This window comes from Myotis myotis, unplaced genomic scaffold, assembly GCF_014108235.1.
Source record: "Myotis myotis isolate mMyoMyo1 unplaced genomic scaffold, mMyoMyo1.p scaffold_m19_p_16, whole genome shotgun sequence".
In the NCBI taxonomy this organism is placed as follows: Eukaryota; Metazoa; Chordata; class Mammalia; order Chiroptera; family Vespertilionidae; genus Myotis; species Myotis myotis.
In genome coordinates this window covers 17,685,799-17,700,063 of record NW_023416320.1, presented here as the reverse complement: position 1 = coordinate 17,700,063, position 14,265 = coordinate 17,685,799, and the positions used below count along the sequence as shown (strand labels likewise).

Below are 14,265 nucleotides of genomic sequence, written 5' to 3'. Positions count from 1 at the left end.
GGCCGCCTCCTGGCCGCTCAGCCCTCTGGGTAAGAGAGTTCAGCTCCCGCTGTCGCGCTGGGCGGTGCGTCCTCTGGAAACTACGCAACCCGGCATGCAACAGTCAACTCGCTCACGGGCACTACATTTCCCAGAAGGCATGCTGCACCGCAGTGTTTAATGGGATGGGACCCACGCAGCCTCCCAGCCCCGGTGCAACGAGGGAAGCGCGGACCTTTCAACAAGAGCTTTATTAATTCTCCCGCTAGGAACCTGGAAGGCGATGGAGGTGGCCGCTAATTGCTCGCTGCGGGTGAAGAGACCCCTGTTGGACCCCCGATTCGAGGGTTACAAACTCTCCCTCGAGCCGCTGCCCTGTTACCAGCTGGAACTAGACGCAGGTGGGAAGAGGCGGCGTCCCCTTGCACTCTTTTCCTCTTCCCTTTCGGATGCCAAGGGCCAGACCCTTCCCGCATTTTCTTCCTTTCCGACTCGGGGCCTTCCTTACGGCCCGTCGGGCTGGGGTGGACACCGGGTGGCGGTTTCTGGAGAAGGACGTCCATCCCGGACCTTCGTGGGAGCCACCTTCTCGCGGCTCTTCTGTGGCGGGACCACGGGCCGGCACTGGGCTGGGCCGCTGGGCTCCGGGGCCCGGCCCGCAGGTGCTGCTCGGGCCGAGACCGCCTGTCCGTCCTGGCCTGGCCCCTGCTGCGGAGAAAGCTCCCAACTTGCTTTCCCCTGAGCCTGGAGCATCCTCCGTGAACCTGTGCGTTGGGAAGCCACGCCTCTTTGGAGGACCCCCAGCTCCAGCTCCCTCTGGCTGAGTCCGACCCATTTCTTAAAAGAGGAACCCCATTGTAGTTCTGAGCAGGTGCAGTTACCTGGGTGATGTTAGCCTAAGGACTGTATTGTAGAGAACATCTCCAGAAAATCGTGATGAAGAGTTGGTTTTCGTACCCATACTTCTTACGACTTGTTTTGTGTGTCTGTAGCAGGCCAGCTAGTCACCACTTTACCTTTCTTTTTTTTTGTAATATATTTATTGATTTCAGAGAGGAAGGGAGGAGAGAGAGAAACATCCATGATGAGAGAGAATCATTGATGTGCTGCCTCCTGCACGCCCCCCACTGGGGATCAAGCCCACCGGAATTGAACCTGGGACCCTTCAGTCCGCAGGCTGACGCTCTATCCACTGAGCCGAGCGGGCCAGGGCCACTTTACCCTTTTTTTTTTAAAACAAGGTGGAGAATGCCATTTTCATTGAAGATAGAGAGCCCAGAGATTTGCATTTTTAATACACACCCCTGCTGCTTCTGGTGCATGTTGTCAGTAGATCACACTTTGAGAAATACTGATCTACAGTTGAATAGATTTTATAGTGTCAAATAATGTGTTTAATTCATTTATAAAATTCAGAAACATCTATTGGGGCCCTGTTTTATGTTACATGCTAACAGCAAGATGAGTATGACAGTCTGTAACATAAAGGTGCAATTATCTAGTTGGGAGAAAGGTAAACATAATTATAAAGCAATGTGGTAAGGCAGTGATTGGGATATGCACAAAACATAATGGTAGTACTTAATCTTTCCAAACCAGCCCTGGAGATCTGGGAAAGCTTCCTGGAGGAATCGATATCTAAGTTGTACTTTGGAGGCTAGGTAAGAGTTGAGCAGGGTAAGATAAAATGAGCTTGGTTTTTCTTTTCCATTCCCTCTCCCACTCCATATCAGTAAATGGTACCACCATGTTTAGTTAGTTTATGCATTTAAAAAGTCATCCCAGCCCTAGCCTGTTTGGCTCAGTGGATAGAGCGTCAGTCTGCAGACTGAAGGGTCCCAGGTTCGATTCTGCTCAAGGGTCCATGCCTGGGTTGTAGGCTCAATCCCGACCCCCTGTGTGGGGCGTGCAGGAGGCAATCAGTGAATCTCATCATTGATGTTTCTATCTCTCTCTCCCTCTGTTATTGTTCATAAGTCTACAGGTCAGGTAAGTGGTTCTAGGTGTGGCTTGGGCTCATCCGTGCACTTTTGTTCAATTATGGGTCTGCTAGGCGTCTCTGCTCATCTTGGCCGGACTTCCTCATATGTTTAGGGGTTCTTTGGCTATAGACTGGCTTAAGGTTATTTCAGATGGTCCCCACTTAGCTCTACTCCACTCGATCTCTCATTCTTTAGCCGGCTAGTGCAGGCTTATTCCAAGAGACAAGTAGCAGTGCACAAACATTTTTCAAGCTACTGCTTGGAATAAGTTTACTGTTGTCCCATTGTGTGGAGAGCGGCTACAGCGTTTGGACAGGTTGAAGCCTGGGACTAATAGGCGGGCACGGTCCTCTCGTGGCAAAGCCACATGCACGTCCTAGCTTGGAGGGCAAAGCCCTCCCAGCGCAATTATAGCCAAGGGCTATAGTTGTAAGCTTGACCTGATGGTCCGAACCTGTGGTCCCACACGACTAAGTGATACAGGCTGCAGGAGGTGCAGCAAGTAAACAAAGCTTGACCAGGTGGGTATAATTGAGTAGATTCGAAACTCACGAGAACATTGTAACCACGCCCTTACTTTGCCTTGTGGAATCTGGCATTAAATAAAGACACGGCTTTCAGGAGAGAGGACAGCGTCTCACCCAGACCCAGCTTTTTTCTCTTGTCTGTCTTTTCTCAATCCTTCACCACCCCCTCTCAGGCTCACCGAACCTGGCTGTCCTGGCTCAGCACATATGGCACCCAACTTGGGGCTGAGTATGCCATGGCCATGCCAGCTTGGCACACCATTGGCCTAAGCAAATCATATAATCATGTCTAGAATAATTATAGCCACTTCATACCACATGGCATAGACCCAGGGAGGCATAAGAAGTTGAGACCATTAGTGCAGGTCTATGTAGTTGCTTTTGTTGACGTCATGGAGTTATTTCTTCATTAAACCCGCCTGTTCAATCTTTCAGCAAATCCAATAGAAGATTTTGGCTTCTTCATGCCTCTATCCTTATCTAAATCACAGTTATCTCTTACCTGAACTGTAGTAGCTTCCTTGACTATCCTTCCTGTCTTCATTTTTGGGCTTCTTCATTCCATTCTCCATAAGGCAGTACAATCATAGTTTTAAATCTGTATTTATTTGATATCTGTTTGTTTCACTCGACTGTGAGCTTCATGATGACGGTGTTTCTCCTTTACTCACTACTCTGCCGTTGCTCTTAGCATAGCAGATGCTTAATAAATTGAGTGAATGAAGGAGAGAAGGAGGAAAAAAATCTCCTGGGAAAGTGAGACAGGACTGATTTCATCATGGGGCCCTTCAGTAAAAAATAAAGCTCACCCATCATAAAAAGCCCAATTTCTTAATTTGCCAAGTGGAGATGTTTCTTAAACACTGTCATGTAGCCCAGCAGGTGTGGCTCAGTGACTGAACGTGGGCCCATGAACCAGGAAGTGAAGGTTTGATTTCTGGTTAGGACACATGCCTGGGTTTCCGGCTAGATCTTCAGTAGGGGGCGTGCAGGAGGCAGCTGATGGATATTTCTCTCTCATCGATGTTTCTATCTCTCTATTCTCCCTTCCTCTCTCTAAAATCAGTTAAAAAATATCTTTTTAAAAACTCATGCACTCGCCCATCTTTTTATAAATAAAAGGCTATTTTTAACCCAAAAAAAGCAGGAAGCAAAATCTCATAATATATAGCTCTCTAAATCCAATAAAAACTCACAAAGTTTTCCTTTTTCTCCCCCCAGTTCACCTGTGTTGGTTTTAGATTCTGTGTTTGGGATGCACAACTGGAGGTGATGAGGTGCCATTTAGGGCTTTAAGCAAAGAAGGAAAGCTGATTTAGGGTTTTAATGGTTTACACTTGGGCTCAATGGAGGCTGAATTTGGAAAATGAGAGGAATGGAAACAGATCAGCTTAACACTTTTGCAGTAGTTCACGTGGAGGGACTTATGTTATTTACTTGAGGAGGAGGATGAAAAAGAGGTTAATTCTTTTGAAAATTATTTCTAGAGAAGGTGAGGTATGATTTAGGAGCTCCTCCTGACAGCTTGACTTCTTTTACACTAACCTAAGGAATTTACATTAATTTAGCATACTGTGAGTGGGCACCTCAGGTGGGTGAAGCTCTGCATTTAGGATGTGAGGATGAAGATATGGTCCCTGGTCTCAAAGACCTTGGAGGTTAGGTATTCTCTTGTCTTAAGTAGTGTCATTAAATTGTTCTAAAATTCCCGATGCTGTGTAAACAGTATATGCCACTTTGTCTTTTTCTATTTCAAAGAACTAAGCAAGAAAACCTTTTTTATAAATTGTAATTGCCCTTTGACCCAGCAATTCCATTTCTGGATAGTTACCTTAAAGGAGAGGGAGAGAGAGATAGAAATATCAAGGATGAGAGAATCATTGATTGGCTGCCTCCTGCACGCCCCCTACTGGGGATCGAGCCCACAGCCTGGGCATGTGCCCTTATCGGAAGTGAAGCCGGGACCCTTCAGTCCGCAAGCCGATGCTCTATCCACTGAGCTAAACCAGCTAGGGCTGTATAAATCTTGTTGAACTTTGTTCTGGGATGCAGTTGAGTTACTTGGAAACAGATTAATTGGGTGTTGCTTTTATGAACTGTTAGCCTGGTCTGGAGCAATGCTCAGTCTAGGGCTAATTGAGAGAAGACTTTTCTGTGTACTCTACCCATTATCCCATGAATTCTGAGTTTTTTCCATTCTGGTTGGGGGGAACAGTTACAGCTCTCAGCCTTGTGTTGAGTGCCTAAAATGGTTTCTCTCATCCTTTCAGATGGTTCTTCCCCTGGCCTGAGGTGGTTTTCTCAATCATGTGCCATTATTTGAGAGACACCCTCTGATTTTCCTCTCTCTTTGTTGCTCTCTTCTCTAGTACACTGGGCAGTCCAATGAACTGTAGCTGCCTTGATCAACTCCCTAGACTCTCACTCAGTTTCCACAACAAGGGGAGTCTCTCAGGTTCTACCTCACCTTTTCCTCTTCGTTCCAAGATCTGGAAACTCATTAAAGGTGGTATTAAGCTGGGGCAGTGCTAGGGCTCACCTTTGTTTCTCATTTCTTAGGGATCACTATCCTTTGTTGCCTGATGTCTAGTGTCTGGAAAACTGTTGTTTCATATAATTTTATCTGGTTTAATTTAATTTTATCTTACATCTTTTTGATGGAAAGATAGAACTGGTCACTATTATTCCATCTTGGCTTCAAGAAAAAAGTGTTCAATATTTATTTTTAAATGGAAAAAGATTTTGGTAGAATAGTAGAGTTCAAACAAAATTGAAATGGGTTAATATAGATAATGAGAAAATGGGAGAAGTACAGGGTAGGAAAGAGGCCTGCTTTGGGAACAGGGCAAAAAGGAGGAAACCCTTTTTCATTTGTTTGTTGTGTGAAGTTTTCAACATATTAAAGTGGAGGAGAAGGGACCAGTAGAGAGGAAGGACCTAGAAGAGGGAGGAGAGAATGGAATCCTAAGCACCTTTGTGAGAATTTGCTTTGGAAGGGAGAAGAGAAACAGGGAAATCATCATTTCTTCTTATGTGCCATCTAGTAAACACTTTACATGTTTACAGGTTACATTTGTCAAGAATATTATAGGATGAGTACCATTAACTGGTGAGACAGGATAGAAATGTTAGGTAACTTAACTAGGCTACTCGTCAGTGGGAAAGCTATACCTAGAGTACATGCTGTTCCTTCCTTCCTCTACTTTATTAGAGGAAAATATGGAGAAGAAAGGCAGGTTAATATGTTAATGTGCAGAAACATTATATAAGACTAGAGGCCCAGTGCATGAATTTGTGCAACAGTGGGGTTCCTGAGCCTGGCCTGCAGGTTCGGGCCAAAACCGGCTCTCCAATATCCCCTGAGCGGTCCTGGATTGTGAGAGAGTTCAGGCCAGGCTGAGGGACCCCACCGGTGCACAATCGGGGCTGGGGAGGGACGCGGGAGGTTGGCCAGCTGGGGAGGGACTGCGGGAGGGCTCCAGGGTGTGTCTGGCCCGTCTAGCTCAGTCTCGATTGGCTGGACTCCAGCAGCAAGCTAACCTACCAGTCGGTGCATCTGCCCCCTAGTGGTCAGTGCATGTCATAGCAACTTGTTGACTGATCGAATGCTCCCTGGTGGCCAGTTCATGTCATAGTGAGCGGTTGAGTGGCCTTAACGTATCATTAGTATATTACACTTTGATTGGTTGACTGGCCAGCCGATCAACCGGACACTTAACATATTAGGCTTTTATTACATAGGAGAGTTTAGTGAGGGCAGTGCTCCTAGTTCTAGCCCTACCTTATTCCATAAATCTCGCTTCAGAACTTGTAATACAAACTTGTGCTCTACTTTTTGGCATCTTTATACACAAATAACAAATTAAGTCACTAGATGAAAAGAAGACTTAACTCATTGGGTACAATTAGAAGATAAGTGGTCTAAGAAGTGACCTTTGTTAGTGTTTTAATATTCTTTGCCTCTGCCTTCCATTAAAAAAAATTCTATGATTACTGGTATATAAGTATTAGATTGAATCATGTTTAAATGGTGTCAAAAGAGTTGAATATTGGCAGTTTCATGAGGTTCAATATAATAGTATATTATAGACAAGCAGTAATTGTAACTGTTAGCACCATTAACAGGGCTCATTTATTTATTTATGAGTGTTTTATTTTTTTTTATCAGTGTTTTATTTATCAGTGTTTGCCCATTGCACAATATCTGGCCCATAGCAGTCATTCAGTAAACGATTTGTGAGTGAAAAACTACAGATTTTTGATGTTACGTGTATGTTTTGTAAGGAATTTTGGGAAAGATTAGGAGAGATCCCCTTTGTGTTAGGCCCTAAGTTCTTTTTACTAAGAGAGAAGGATTTTTCAGCAAAGCTCTTTTTATTTCCAATGCAGTTATTATAATGTTAAATAATAAAAACTCACTATACTTGCTTCTTAGCCCTCATGAAAGAGGCTCCTCTTTTTCAACCATTTCACAGATCCCAACCGACATCTGAGACTCCCTGCGCTCCACTCCTTCTCTTAGGAGGCTCTGTAAAAGGGCTCTGCCGGCCTCCCATTCTCAACACTGCTTTTCTCCTTTCAATTGCTCTGCCTCCCCTTTATACTCAGGATGATTAACATGATATTTTTCTTTCTCATGTGGGGCCGGAGGCAGCCTTTTTCTATGCACCAACAGGACAATTATGAAAAAAAATGTGTCGTCACATTGTGTAGTGTTACTGTTTGGGCCATTATGGTACCCCGCACATTTTCTGCAGTATCGAGTTCCATCCACACAGTGGTGCTAGAAAGCCACGAATTGGTGTTTGTCCCCCTCCTAATCAGTGGAATAGGTATTTCTAGCTGCTCCTTATAAAAGAAACACTTCCTGGAGTTATATAGAAACAGTGTCCTCCGTCTCTATCAAAGCCATCAAAAGCTACAATGATGTTGCTTCTGAAATGCTGCTAAACTTCAGTCGTCCTTTACCCGATGACTGCAATGGTTTCCTAGTGGATCTCCCTGGATTTACCCCTGCTTTATTCTGCTATGTTTTCCATATTGTAGTTATAAGTGAACCTTTTATACATTTGAATCTGGATTTTATTCTCCTGCTTAAAAAATCCAGAATACAGTGAGTTTATCAACAAATATAAGAAAAGGTCTTTCATGATTCAATTCCTGCCAGGTTCTCTCACTTCCTTCGTCTGTAAGCCTTTCCTTGTACAATTCTGTTGCTGTTATTTCAGCCAGTTTGGCTGTCTTTTGGGTCTTTGAACACAAGTTTTCCCTCTTTTGTCTGCTTTTCCTTCTGCCTGTGTTAAGTAGGTGCGTGTATGTGTGTAGGTAGGTAGGTCTACTTCTTAAATTAACTCTACCTTATCCTTTGTAGCTTGGCTCAAAGTTTTGAAAGCTCCTGTTAATCTTCCCAAGTAGATTAGCTCCCATTGTTACTTGTTCTCATGGTACCCAGTAATTTTTCTCTTTTTAAAATATTTTTTATTTCAGAGAGGAAGGTAGAGAGAGAGAGAGAGAGAGAGAGAGAGAGAGAGAGAGAGAGAGAGAGAGAGAGAGAGAAACATAAATGATGAGAGAGAATCACTGATTGGCTGCCTCCTATACATCCCTACTAGGGACCGAGCCTGCAATCAGGCATGTGCCCTGACCGGGAATTGAACCTCCTGGTTCATAGGTTGATGCTCAAACACTGAGCCATGCCAGCCAGGCCCCAGTAATTTTTCTTAAAAACATTTAATCACATATTTACTTATGCAATTATTTGAGTAATGTCCATTTCCCCATTTGATCATAAGTGTTAAGAAGATGGATTCTGTGCTCTTTACTCATCATTGTATCATTGGTGCCTGTTAAAATAGTTGTTGAATAAATGAATGAATGGATATAAGTAAGCTAGGACTCAGAGTAGGTAATAGAATTAGGAACAGGTGAGCATTCTGGAATAAAACTTCCAATTAGCATATAGTAAGATGAGTTTTATATTAAGGTAAGGTATTGGCTCAGCTTAGTCCACTTACTTATTTCCTGTTAAAGCAGAAAATAGTTGTAGTGCATGGGCATCCCTGAATGGTAAAGGTTCCTATATATGGAAAGAAGAAGTGAGAGGCAAAAATCACATTTGGCAGATTTAAAATTATGGAAGCAACTAAGAGAGTAGATCTTAAAAGTTCTCTTTAAAAGGGAAAATTGTAACTATGTAAGGTGATGGATGTGTGAAGTAAACATTGTAGTAATCATTTTGCAATATATACATGTATTAAATCATGATGTTGTACACTTGACTTATACAATGTTTTATGCCAATTATATCTGTAAAGCTGGAGAAAAGCAAAATAAAATTATGGAAGCAGCTAATACTCTAGTGGAAAAAGTTCTATTTTTTAGTAGGAAACTTTATTTTTGTTCCAGATATAATAGTGTTTTGTTCTGTATTGTTGGGAGAAATGTGGTGTAACATTGCAGAAATCACTATTTGTGCTCACATTTATTTCCAAAACTGTGTAATGAAATAATAAAAACACTCTTTCTTAATGTGTGGTAAAAATCAATGAGATATAATAGAGGTAAAAGCATTTTTTACAGTATATAAACACTTTATGAAGTAGACTTAATATTTGCCCAGGAGATAGGAAATCCTTCAATTTTAGAATTTCTCTCTTTTTATTCATAATTATAAGGAAGAGGTGGCCACCATATTCTAAGTTCTGTAAGGGCAGGGACCATGTCAGTTCTACACACTGTTTACCTCTGCACACAGTTTCTGGTAGGTGCCCAGAATTGTTTTTGAATGAATAGCACAGTGAATTGTCCTGAAGGCCTCTTGCCATGTAGGCATTGTACAGAAAGGAACAATCTGAGGCAAAACTTTTTATGTGTGTGTTTACTTTGTTTATATTTCAGCTGTGGCAGAAGTAAAACTTCGAGATGATCAATACACACTGGAACACATGCATGCTTTTGGAATGTATAATTACCTTCACTGTGATTCATGGTATCAAGACAGTGTCTACTACATTGATAACCTTGGAAGAATTATGAATTTGACAGTGATGCTGGTAAGAAAAAATATATAAGTAGGATTTTCTAATAAATTTGATCCTTAATTTTCACTTTGAATCCTATATTCAAGTAACTGATGTACACTTACCTTTAATATAGAAAATCCTATCATCGGTCTGTAAGGCTCCATTTTTGTTTTATTAAGTGTTTTTTTTCTCCTTTGTTCCTATTCCTACACATATTTATTCCCCTCCACTCCTACCAGTGGGCAACTACTCTAATGAGTTTATCAATGTTGATGTACCTGGTTCATTTCTCTTTTCTTCATGTGAGGTGTGTTATCTCCAACTATGATGGGGGATCTATTTTTCCTTTTAGCTAATTTCTGCTTTATGTATTTTTAACAGTTTTAATTAGGTGCAAACATTTAGGATTGTTTTGCTTGCTATGGATTGGTCTTTTTAGGGTTATGAAATGTCCTTTATTTCTAGGCTGTGGGAATAATTTTGTCTTGAAATTTTTTTATATTAATATAGCCATACTAGCTTTCTTAATAAATATTATTTATCTTTTTTATCCTTTTAATTTCAGTTTGTCAGCGTTCTTATTTTTAAAGTGTATGTCTTGTAAAGAACATTTAGTAGGGTCTTTTTTTATTATTATTCAGTATGAGAATCTCTGTCCTTTAATTGGAGGGCTTAGTACATTTATATTTAATGTAATTACTGATATGGTTGGGTTTATATTACCATCTTTTCAGTTTATTTCATCTATTCCTTGTTCTTTTGTGTTTCTTTTCCCACCTTTATATGGATTAATCTATCTTTTTTTTTTTAATTAAAATTCCATTTATTTTTCTCTTTTGGCTTTTTATATAAACCTGTTTGTATTACTATTATTTATTTTATTTTTTTAATTGTTGACAATATTACAGATGTCCTCCATTTTCTCCCCTTTTGCTCCACCCCACCCCACCCCACCCCAGGCCTTTACACACTATTGTCTGTATCCTTGGGTAATGCATACTAGTATATGCATATACGTTTTTTGGTTAATTTCTTGCCATCCCCTTCCCACCCCTCTCCTCTCTGTGATCTGTCAGTCTGTTCCATGCATCTATGCTTCTGGACCGATTTTGTTCATCAGTTTATTTTGTTCATTAGATTCCACCTATAAGTGAGATCATATGTGTTTCTCTGACTGGCTTATTTCACTTACCATAATAATCTCCAGGTCCATTCATACTGTTGTGAAGGATAAGGTATCCCTTAGTATTCCATTGGTTATTGTAGAGATTATAATATTTACCTTTAACTTATCATAGTCTGCCTCTAACTAATATTATTCTACTTTAAAAAACCCATATAAATCTTACAATAATATTTCTTTTACTTCCTTTACCACCTTTGAGCTATTTTTGTTATACATTTTGTTTTGTTATTTGTTGTAACTCTATAGTACATTGTTAGGATATTTGGCATAGATAGTCAACAGTCAGTTAATAGTTTCCTAATTATTTTCTGCTGCTTCTAGCCTTCCCCTACATTGTGTCTACAGCATAATCTAAATTGCTTGTGTAATCTTATCACTCTCACTTAAATTCCTTTTCCTTTATGACACAATCCACACTTTTTGACAAAATCCAAAATTTTTTTTCATCTTGGTGGGTGTCTCTTTATTGAAGTGAAAATCTACACTTTTAAATATGTACTTTTAGAATAGGCAATGTTTTCATGTGATTTAAAAAAAAAATTAAAAATACTCAGTAAAGTCTTTCTGACCTCATCTTTTAATCTCTCCTGTTTTAAATACCCATATTCCCTTTGCAACTTTTAAAAAATTAGTTTCTTATCTGTTTTTTATGTGTCTTTTGTTTTTTTCATCAAGTATAACGCACAAAGTGGTATATATTCTTTTTCTTTCTTTTTTTTTTTTTTTTTGGAAATAGCAAAGTTTACTTTTGTAATTTCTGTCTCCACTCCTCCCCTCTTCATACCTTCAGAAGCTCCATGTCTACCTGCCACACACTGCCTCTCCTATCTCTCTAGTTCTTTCTATATATATAAAAGCCTAAGCAACCTTTATGACCAGACAACTGGCCGGGTGACGTGCACTGACCAACAGGGGGCAGATGCTCAATGCAGGAGCTGCCCCCTGGTGGTCAGTGCACTCCCACAGCCAACCTCCTATGGTCCCTCCCCCAGGCCAGCCCAATTGGAACTGGGCGAGACAGCCCCGATCGGCCGGGAGGGACCCCACCCATGCAGAATTCATCCACCAGGCCTCTAGTTCTTTATATAATACTAAATATCAAATTTATGTTGTGTTCTTCAAACCAAAACAAAACAGCTTTTATTGCCCAGCGCATTCGTATTATAGTCTGGTAAAAAGAATTTAACAGAACTTATGGATTCAAGCTAGATTGAATGATCTCAGAGGGTATTAAGCATATGAGTTAATCCCCATCAATCTCCAAGTGGTCAGGCATGGAAGAGGCAACAATAGGGAACCTCTGAGCTTTCCTTTCCTCCCACAGGCCAGGCTGAGCCTGCTCCCTTTCTTTCAGGATCCCCCAGCTGCAGTGCTGTAAAAACATGCACCATGGCCTAAAAGAACTGCTCTGGTACTTCTGCAAATAATCTGAAATCATGAATCGTAACTATAAGAGTGTGAAGAATTTCTTGGATTTAGAAAAAAATCACTGGGAACATAATCTTCCCATGTCATGTTCAAATTTTCCATGAGGTCTACCTGAATTTACTCCCAGAAATTCCTCTTCTTCCTAGCATGATTTTTTTCTCTTTTCCTGTCCCCTCGGCATTTGGTTCAGGGACAGAAGCACCTACCTGAAGGTAACAGAGGTTCCCATGGTAACTAAGCAGGAAGGGGAATAGAAGCAAGAAACAGAGCATGGTCTGATTTCTGCTGTCTGCTGGCCGGTTTATTTTAGAACCTGTACAGTGATCTAGTGCCTATTTTGAAGCCTGTGTACATGGATAAAATACACAAATTATTCTTGGCATATCAAGTTTATAATGCCCTTCTCTCCAACTGTGACTTTCACCACTTTATACAGACTGCACTCTAGTAATACCACACGCTTGCGATTCCTGAGACATGCCCGAAAGCCTGTTGCCTCCAGTCCTTTTCCCACGTGATTAACTCTTCCTTGGAACATCCTCTCTTAGTTCTGTCAGACTGCTTCCCAGTCTTCACTTAAGTCCCAACTAAACATTTCATCTAGGAAGCTCGCCTTGATAAATCTCTTTGCTCCCCCAGGATCATTTAAACTGTTGGCTCCCAGATCTCCATGAACTATATGAATTTGCTCTGGGCCAGGGGTTAGCAAATTGTTTGTGCATAATGCCAGATAATAAATCTTTTAGGATTTATGGGCCAAACAGTTTTATGTTACAACTGCTCAATTTTGCTGTAGTAGTGTGAAAACAGCAGTAGACAGTATGTGTAAATGAATGAATGTGGTTGCATTCCAATAAAACTTTATTTACCAGAACAGACAATAGGTCCAATTTGGCTCATGGACTATAGTTTTTGGCTGTTCTGCCTGTGGCTTTTCTTATATTTGTGTAATTCTAGGACTCAGCAGAAGGGTTGCCAGTGTGTTGTTGAATGGATAACAGCTGTTTAAAGTTTGTTCTTTTTTCTTTTTCTAAAATTTAATATTTTTATTATTACTTTTTTAAAAAATCTTTATTGTTAAAGTATTTACATAGGTTCTCTTTTTCCCCCCATTAACCTCTTCCAGCCCGCTCCCGTCTTCCTCCATCCTCCCCAGGCTCTCACCACCCCATTGTCTGTGTCCAGGCGTCATGCATATATGCATGCAAGTTCATTGGTTGATCTCTTCCTGTCCACCCTCCCCTGCCTTCCCTCTGATGTTCAACAGTCTGTTCATGCTTCTATGACTCTGGGTCTATTTTTGATCATGGTTTATTTGGTTCATTAGATTCTGCATATGAGTGAGATCATGTGATACTTATCTTTCTCTGGTTTATTTCTTGCTCGTTGGAGTTGGCTTTGCATTCTTGATTGGAGCTTCCTCTTATTATCTGGGTAATACTGTATACGAGTCTTCGGTTTATTGAGATAAATCATTTTTTATTGAATGAGAAATATTTATGTTTCTTAAGCAAACATTTATTGAATGCTACTATGTCCTTAGTAGGCACATACACTTACAAATTGATAACATGTAACAGTGGGAGTAGGGATAAGATGCAGAAGTAGTATGGAGAAGGAAACGTTTGTTAGTGTGCTTGGCTGGGAGGAGTGGGGTAAGGTCATGGTTCAGGGCCAAAATCTTGGTTTTATCAGTTCACCCTCTAATAATCTCAATTTGGGATGCTGATTCCAAATTAAATCACAAGATTTAAGACTGGAAATCTGGGATGAAAGTTTAATGATTGCATTTGAAATACTATAGATAAGCAGTGTGGACTGGTTAGGATATTTTTCTTCTATTAAAAAGTTTCCATAGGAAATTAAATACAGCTGACTCTTGAACAATTTGAGTTTTAGGGGTGCCAACTCCCTTGCAGTTGAAAATCCACATATAACTTTTGACTCCCCCAAAATTTGGTTATCTCTTAGTATCTGCCTGGGGTTGGTTCCAGGAAAAATCCACAGATGCTCAAGTACCCAAAATGGCATAGATCAATGCATACAGTTGGCCTTCCACATTTGTAGACTCCAAAGCAGATAAAAAACAATACAGGGATTTATTTAAAAAGATTTGTGTATAAGTGGACCCATGCAGTGCA

The 14,265-nt window shown here is 40.8% G+C and overlaps 1 protein-coding gene across 2 annotated transcripts in view; it reads left to right on the top strand.

The window, feature by feature from the left end:
• The window catches only part of NUDCD1 (NudC domain containing 1), a 54,580-nt gene that overhangs the window by 146 nt on the left and 40,169 nt on the right, over positions 1-14,265 (top strand). Inside the window, exons 2-3 of one of the 2 annotated variants that reach the window (XM_036338074.1) lie at positions 249-380; positions 9,386-9,540. In XM_036338074.1, the coding sequence (XP_036193967.1) occupies positions 263-380; positions 9,386-9,540 (273 nt within the window). In that variant the 5' untranslated portion in view covers positions 249-262. Of the gene's footprint in view, positions 1-148; positions 381-9,385; positions 9,541-14,265 lie in introns of those variants that run through there. The other variant, XM_036338073.1, reaches the window with a different exon arrangement.